Here is an 8385-nt window from a genome sequence, read left to right on the forward strand (position 1 = left end):
AGGGTTGTCAGTGGAGCCCTGGACTCTCACACCACCTGCCACTACAGAGCTGGGGCGCTTTGGTGGGCTTTCCCTGACAGGGTCTCAGTGTCCGTCGAGGAACGAAGTGAAATGGCTAAGATACTCAGATTTGAGGGTTCTTTTGGTTGCGCTGGGTCTTAGTTGCAGCAGGTGGGCTCCTTAGTTGCAGCTCGCTGGCTCCTTAGTTGTGGCTCACTGGCTCCTTAGTTCTGGCATGTGAACTCTTAGTTGCAGCATGCACATGGGATCTAGTTCCCTGACCAGGGATTGAACCTGGGCCCCCTGCATCAGGAGCGCGGAGTCTTATCCACTGCACCACCAGGGAAGTCCCAGATTTGAGTTATGACTCTATCACTTACTAACTGGGGGAGACGTTGGGTGAGTTACTTAGCCTCTCAAGGCCTCAGTTTCCTTAGTCATTCAAAAATATTTATTGAGCACCTACTACGTGCCAGACTGTGTTCTGGACATTTTGATGATACCTGTTCTCCAGGCTTTGTAGGTATTCAGTGAGAAAATGCACGTAAAGTGCTAGGCACAGGGTGGTCGCTCAGTAAATGGTAGGTACAAAAATGGTGATGGGTCCCCTCTGAGTTCAAGTTCATGCCTGGGAGGATTGTACATATCACCACGAGGGGGCACCACAGCTCTCCTCCGTGACTACATTTACCGCCGCATTCAGTTCCTCCCTGGGTTGTGGCGTGTTGCTCAGGCGGCTTCCAGTACCTCATGGGGGGAAGCATGCCCACCCACCAGGAGGGGAATATGGTCCATGGGACTTGGGGGAGGAGGACAGTGAAGAAGGGGTCAGTTGACATTTCCCCTGATTAAAGATTTACCAAGAATGCTCAGCTATCCCTCACCTGGAAGTTTCTTATTTTGACCCTTGATGATTTGACTTGTCCTTAAGAGATGCAGCTGAAGAATTTAAGGGTCAAGTATTATGATGTCTACAACTTACTTTCAAGTGGTCTAAGAAAACATTTGTAGAGAGAGACAGAAAGAAAGAGAAAATGTTAACAACTGCTGAAACTCAGGAAAATATAGAGAGGGAGAAAGAGAGGGAGAGGAAATGCTAACTGGTGAGTCTAGGTGAAGGCTCGTTGTGCTACTTGCAACTTTTCTATAGGTTTGAAATTTTTCTAAATAAAAGCTGGAGAGAGATTATATTATTTACAGTAGAATCCTGATTTTGAGTAAAAGAACACTAGAAATGTACACACCACTAGTAACAGTAGCTATATTTGGGTAATGAAGCATGTGTGATTCTTTTCTTTGTATTTTTCCTCTTTGCGGCTTTTCTATCAAACATGTGCATGATTTTGGAAAATTTCAAATACTGGTTTTAAAAAAAAGTCAAGAGTGTGAGGCTTGGTCATGGCTGTAGTGGGGCCATTCTCCTGGGTTGGAGGTCATGGTGTGGAGTTTTCTGGTACTCTTGTTTGATGAGGCTTATTTGAGGCTTTGATGAGGCTTATTTGAGGCTTATTCTGGTACTCTTGTTTGATGAGGCTTATACCAGAGAACTTATTTAATGAGCGTGTTACCATTTCTGTCCTTTCTGTGGAACCCCCTCCTTTTACTGGCCTAGGAAGGGTGAGCCTCTCCACTTCACCCAAAAGCCAACTGGCTGCCCTCCTTGTGGGAATGGATCACAGGCCAGCAGCTCCAGCTCTGGGCAGCTTACCTCCTGGCTGGCAGCCGAGGGCCCAAGCAACTCAGGACACTTCAGCCCCTAACTGACATTTCCCGCCCTCAACCAGGGTGCCAGGTGGACGTTACCACTCAGACACCTGCTGAACTCTGCTATTAGCCCAATAAGGTTGCTTCACATGTAGAACTACTACCATAACAGAGCAATTCCCCACTGTAAAAAATGTTATTATTTCTGAGATATAAATATATATATATATATATATATATATATATATATATATATATATATATACACTTGTAAAATTTGGGAAACAGGACAATACAAAGAAGAAAATTTAAATAACCCACAACCCATCACCCCAAATCCCAGCACTGCCATTCACGTGTTAGTACATATCCTTAAGGTTTTATCCTTAGCATTTTTACTAAGTTGAGATCGTGTTCACTTTTTTAATCTGGCTTTATGTCACTCCAGAATACAACTTAATGACTTTTTAATTTTAAGAAAAACTTCCTTGTCACAGTGGTTTTTAATGTCTATGTAATTTCCGTGGGAAAGGTGTCTATAATACCCTTCCCCACCCCACTATGGTTGGGTCTGCTCTCATGAGAAGACAGTCCCTTCTGCCCTGACCTCCTCCAGTCTCTGGAACCCCAGAGACCTATCCTGGCCCCCAGTGGGAATTGGGAGGGACCCCTCCAGTTCCCCCTTCCCAACTGTCTCTCTTCCCTGTCAACACAGCTTAGCTCCTAGGTCCCACACCCCAACCCCTCCCCGGGAGGGACCCCAGAGGCCGGGTCGGGTGGAGGGGACTGCCTCCCAGGGAACCTTCTGCAGGGAGGAGGGCTGGAGTCAGCAGGGCTGACCAGGTGGGGCGCTGGGGGCCAGGGACAAGGCTGGGGCTAAACGGGCAGTGGGAGCTTGGGGAGGGGAAGAGCTCAAGAAAGTGCTCCCTGGCTCCGGGGACCCACGGGGACCCACAGCAGGAGCCGGGAGGGGCTGCACTGTGCGGTTGGGGCAGGCCTAGCTTGAGGGGACATTTACTTCGGCCTGATCACAGTATTCAAATCATATTCCTCACGGCAACCCATTTTCTGAATTGGGTCCCAGAGATAATTAGGAAACACTGATTTAAAGAAGGCTCTTCCTGTTCTGCTCGCTCTGAGGTCTGACACCTGGGGCTCTTCCAAAGAATACCCCGCCTCCAACATTTTATTATGTTAAATATACAGCAGCTTTGAAAAAAGTCAGTAAACATCCACATACCCACAACCTAGATTCTGTCATTTACATTTTACTATCGTTTCTCACACATAACCATATATGTCAGAGGATTTTAATCTTATCTTTTTTTTCTCTCTCTATTTACTCCTTTTGTCTGAAACAGTTTCCATTGGCCCTAAAACTAGGTGAAACTTTAAGGCAATGGATTCAGAGTTTCAAACTCCCGATAGTCTGTACAAATTGTTTTTGCAAAACCTGCACTTGGGACTTTTATAAATAGCCAGTGTGAAGAAGCCTGCCTTTAGGACTTTGAAAGGAGCCCAGATAGCACCCAATGTGCCCCCCACCCCACCCCCTCCGCAGGCCTGGCTTCTGCTCCCATCCAGCCTGGGCCTCCAGGGCACCATTTCCATCTGGCTCCGCTCCCTGTTGTAGTATCTGCCATCTCAGCTGGGTCAGACTTCTGATCACAAGACAGAAATTTCAGGACACAGGAAGCTGACAGAAACAAAATGCCTCTCTCTGTCTCTCTCTCCCCCCTGCCCCCTTTGTTCCCTGTGGCCAAGCAGAAAGTGGGCTTCTGGGCTGACCCAACAGTCCCAGCTCCACAGGGCACACGCCCCCTTGGCGAGGGGGTCGGCAGGCCCTGTATGGACACCAGGTGACATTTCCCTTGAGGGTGGAGGAGGAATCCCCTCCCACCCCACCCCACCCCCGTTTTTACTATCCCTGGGAGGGAAACTGTGGGCCTATCCTAACCTTCCTTTGCCTTTCTTGAGAAACAAGGGGACGAATCCCTGGAAAATTACTTATAGACTCATAGATCCCAAATGTGCACATGCCATCAGGCTACTGGAATTCAGAGGTTTTGTGGGAGGCCTTACAGATGTTCCGTCTCCTCTCCCACTTTGCAGATGGACAGTCCATCTTTTTGGAAATGTATGCACACACATTGCTTCAAAACAATAGACAGCAGTCACATTTGTTGTGCCATCATGGGAAGGAAAACCCTTTCCTTGCTGATGGTGGAGGGAGGTTGTCTCAGTCTCCAGAGAGGGCTTTCCCCAGGGGGCACCTGACAGTCAGCGCCCAGCCTCACATGAACAGGCAGCCTCCCCTGTCCCTCCTCACCGCTGAGCACTGACTACCAAGGGGAAGCACACTGCAGATGTGCTGGTACCACGTGGCAGGCGGCTACCACCACCCCTGCCCTGGCTGTTGGTGGATAACCTCACCTCCCACTTCCCACAGCATGCCAGTTCCTTGGCTGCCCTCTCACCCGGGTCTCCTGGGTCACCCCCACCCCCTGTCTCCCTCCTGATGCAGAGAAAGAGGCATCCTGCTCATACCCAAGGCCATCTCCTCCCCTAGGACACCCAGACCTTATTGTCCATCTGGTTGGTGACCTCTTCCCCTCCACTGTCCTAATCACAGGCATGTGTCCCGACCACATTCCCATGTTAGAAAACAAGCGAGCGCCTTCCCAGTTCTGCAGCCGCCTTACTTCTCCTCCCCCCAGAGCACGGCTCCCAGCAATCAGTCCTCACACCACTCCTGTGTCCTCTTTTCCCATCTGTACCCCAGCCCACTGCAGACTCACCATGGGAGTTACTCTGGCCCCACTTCCCCAGACAATATCCTCAACCAGTCATTTTTGTGAGTTTTTCCTAGTATTTCTGTAGGGTAAATTAGAGGTGGACTTTCAGAGTTACGGGGTAGGCATGTTTGAACTGGGATAGTTGTACCCACCAGCCCTCCAGAGACGGTGGATTCACTCTGCACACTCACCCCTTCCCCATACTGGCCAAGAAATGAGGGATAAAAATTGATAGCTCATTACTATTTTAATTTGGAAATTAACAAGGTTGAGCATCTATGTGCTACATCTATTGTATGTCTCTCTCCTTCTGTGACCCCACCTGGGTCTTTTTCTTAGGAGTGAGTTCATTTTCTTTTGATTTTAAGAGTTCTTTCTTAATATGTTGTGAATAATTTTTCCTGCATTGTCTTTGGATAGGAGTAATTTTGGTTGCTTGTTTAGCCAAACAGAAGTTTGGTATTTTTCCATCTTCTCCCTTAGGCTTTGCTGAGGGGCGGTTGTAAAGAGCCTCAAATGCAGGGTGCAATGCGATGAGGGGTAGACGAGAGCCTCTAGCTGTGTGACAGGTCAGACCTCAGTGTCCTCATATGTAAAACAGTGACAGTCCTATCTCCTCATAGGACATTGCCTGGCACATTCAGTAAAGGTTAGCCATTATTTATTACTAGATCATAGAGGAAGCCCTTCTACACTCCAACATTATATTTTAAAAGTCACCCACATCTTCTTTGAACAGATTAATGACTTTATTTCCAGTCCTCCTTTTAAAACTTGCCCTAGTTCCATCTATGCTCTGCCTCCTGGCTGGTCGCTCACTGATTCCATGTTGTCCTGACCCCTCTGCCCAGCAATTTTACTTCCACTTACTTAGCAGCAGCAATAGTATTATTATAATTAACTTTTACTGGAACTCTCCTACACTGTTGGTGAGAATGTAAATTGGTGCAGCCAACAGTCTGGAGGTTCCTCAGAAAACTAAAAATAGAATTACCATATGATCCAGCAGTCCCACTCCTGGGCATATATCTGGACAAAACTATAATTCAAAATGATACATGCACCCCCATGTTCATAGCAGCACTATTCACAATAGCCAAGACATGGAAACCACCTAAATGTCCATCGATAGATGAATGGATAAAGAAGATGTGGTACCTATATACAATGAAATACTACTCAGTCATAAAAAAGAACAAAATAATGCCATTTGCAGCAACGTGGATGCAACTAGAGATTATCATACTAAGTGAAGTAAGTCAGAAAGAGAAAGACAAATACCATATGATATCACTTATATGTGGAACCTAAAATATGACACAAATGAACCTACCTATGAAACAGAAACAGAATCATGGACATAGAGAACAGATTGGTGGTTGCCAAGGGAGAGTGGGTTGAGGGAGGGATGGAGTGGGAGGTTGGGGTGAGCAGATGTAAGCTTTTATATATAGAATGGATAAACAGCAAGGTCCTACTATATAGCACAGAGACCTATATTCAGTATCCTATGATAGGGACTTCCCTGGCGGTCCAGTGGGTAAGACTCCACACTTCCAATGCACGGGGCCCAGGTTCGATTCCTGCAGGAACTAGATCCCACATGCATGTTGCAACTAAGAAGTCAGCGTTATGCAATTAAGACCCGGGGCAGCCTAAATAAATAAATATTTTTTAAAAATATCCTGTGATAAACCATAATGGAAAAGAATATTTAAAAAAAGAATGTATATATATATATATATGTATAACTGATTCACTTTGCTGTACAGCAGTCATTAACACAACATTGTAAATCAACTATCCTTCAATTTAAAAAAATGAAAAACAATTAACCTGTACTGAGCACCTACTGTGTGCCAGGTACTATGCTAAGTACTTTGTGGCATATCTTGTTTCTTACTATGATTATTATCATCCCCACAGTACAGCGAGGAAGACAGAGGTCAAATTGCCCGTCCAGGGTCAGCACCTTATAAGTGAAGTAGCTGGGTTTGCACACAAGCAGTGAGGGGCCAAGGCCTGAGTTTCTAACCTGCATAGCCTCTGCCTGCCCCCTGCCCATCCGCTCCCCCCGCAACACCCATATATACACACACACACTGCATACTGGAATCTCCGAGCGTCATCAATAGGGAAAGAGAATGAGGCAGATCTGAGTGCCTCCTGGAAGCAACTGCTAGGATACATTTTCAGTGAAAAAGGCAGACAGCACAACAGTGTGTTGCACACATCCATTTAAATTTTAAAAAAGATTATGTGCATGTCTGTACTTGTGTGTATGAACAGTATTCAAGGATTTATAAGGAGTTGTTAATTATAGTTGCTTTGGGAACAGAAAATAAGGATCTGAGGTGAGAAGGAGATTTAATTGTATACTCACTTGTATCCTTGATTTTTTTTTTAAAAGCAAAGCATAGGTTACTTCTTTAAGTTAAAGAAAAAAAATGCTTTAATGCACTGTGTACCAGACATCTCCATGTGACTGTCCCATAGGCAGAGCCGCAAAAAACTGCAGTCCCTGTCTTTCCCCACAAAAGGGTCCCTTCTCCCGTTTGCCCTAAGCTTTTAAACATTTTTTAAAACGTCGCTCACTCAGGAACCAGAGGCAGAAAGCTGGCAGCAGCCTGCATCCTCTCCCCAGAATGAAGGCCTCCTCCTGCCTGCTTGCTGTGGCCAGCTCGACGTGCAGAATGAGGGGGACCCTGGGCTTCTCTGATTCTTCCACACTGACTATGCATTTATTTGTTATTTTTTAAAAACCTATTATTTTTTTTTAAAAAACTCAACCCAAAAATCTTAACTTCTGAGAGCACTCCCCAAGCAGGGAGTGCTGCTCTCTGCACTTTACCTCTATAGCTCTTAAATGCCTCCTATTACAAATGTTCTTTTCCTCTCGTCCCTCTTACTAAACTGGGGGGAGGGGCGGCTGTTTTAGTCACTTTGATCTTTCCAACACGTCCACCAGTGCCGGTGGCTAGTAGATGCTCAAGGAATGTTTGTTAAATGTAACTATTGGCATTCGGATGTATTTAACGTTGGTCCTGCAAACAGACTTTTAGTTTGTAAATTCACCATGCCTCGTATCACTGTACATTTCCTAGTTTAGGATGCTAGACCTATATTGTTCCTTCAGTAAAGCTGTTTCGAGTGCCTTCTGTGCAGCAGGCTGAGTCCTGAGAACACAGACAGGAAGCAGATGTGTCATTTGGAGAGTTTCTTATATCAGCCCAGGGTGGTCAGGGTCTGCCCTGGGGACCTAGGAGCCCCCGGGGCGGGGTTGGGGGGAACGTAGCACAAAGCAGGTTCCTCTCATCAACTGTGTGGCCCACAGGTTTCAGAAGCTGGTGAAGAACAAGGTGAAAGAAGAGGAGTACTGGACCCGGCTTCGGAGGTATTCCTCGCTTCTCCAAAGAGAGAACCTCAACAAGTGACAGGGCTGCTGCCCTGGGCTCTCTGAAAAGGTTGGCAGCAGGCAGGCTTTGCCCTGGAATGCTGTGAGGTCAAGAGACACAGTGACAAAGGGCTGCAGCTCAGTAGGCCTAAGGGGCCTAGCCTTGCAGTCTGGGACCTCTGCAGAGCCAGCAAGGGGAGAGGCCCAGTCTGGGGGGCCTTCAACCACTAAGCCACTTGTCGGAATCCTCAGGCGGGCAGATGTGTCACCTAAATAAACAGCGATATTGTCTCCAGACTCCAAAGCTGCTGTGGTGTGTAACCTTCATTCCCACCCAGTCCAGACCCCCAGCAGGGCCCAGGCGATGATGTCAGCCAGAGTCCCAGGCCTTGTGAGGACCACTTGCCTCATAGGACCAGGAGACACTTTGTTCAAATGAGCAAGATGCCCAGTCCACCCCAGCTACTGTGTGGCCTCCTTTTCTCTCCACCT

At 46.9% G+C, this 8385-nt stretch overlaps 1 protein-coding gene across 3 annotated transcripts in view; it reads left to right on the forward strand.

Annotated features, from left to right (window-relative positions):
* Positions 1–8184, forward strand: part of WDR93 (WD repeat domain 93) — a 50329-nt gene extending 42145 nt beyond the window's left edge. For all 3 annotated transcript variants that reach the window (XM_073801400.1, XM_004312927.4, XM_073801399.1), the window contains exon 18: positions 7834–8184. In XM_073801400.1, the coding sequence (XP_073657501.1) occupies positions 7834–7933 (100 nt within the window). In that variant the 3' untranslated portion in view covers positions 7934–8184. The remainder of the gene's footprint in view (positions 1–7833) is intronic.
* The last annotated feature ends 201 nt before the right edge of the window (positions 8185–8385 follow it).

Source organism: Tursiops truncatus, chromosome 2 (assembly GCF_011762595.2).
Source record: "Tursiops truncatus isolate mTurTru1 chromosome 2, mTurTru1.mat.Y, whole genome shotgun sequence".
Classification (NCBI taxonomy): Eukaryota; Metazoa; Chordata; class Mammalia; order Artiodactyla; family Delphinidae; genus Tursiops; species Tursiops truncatus.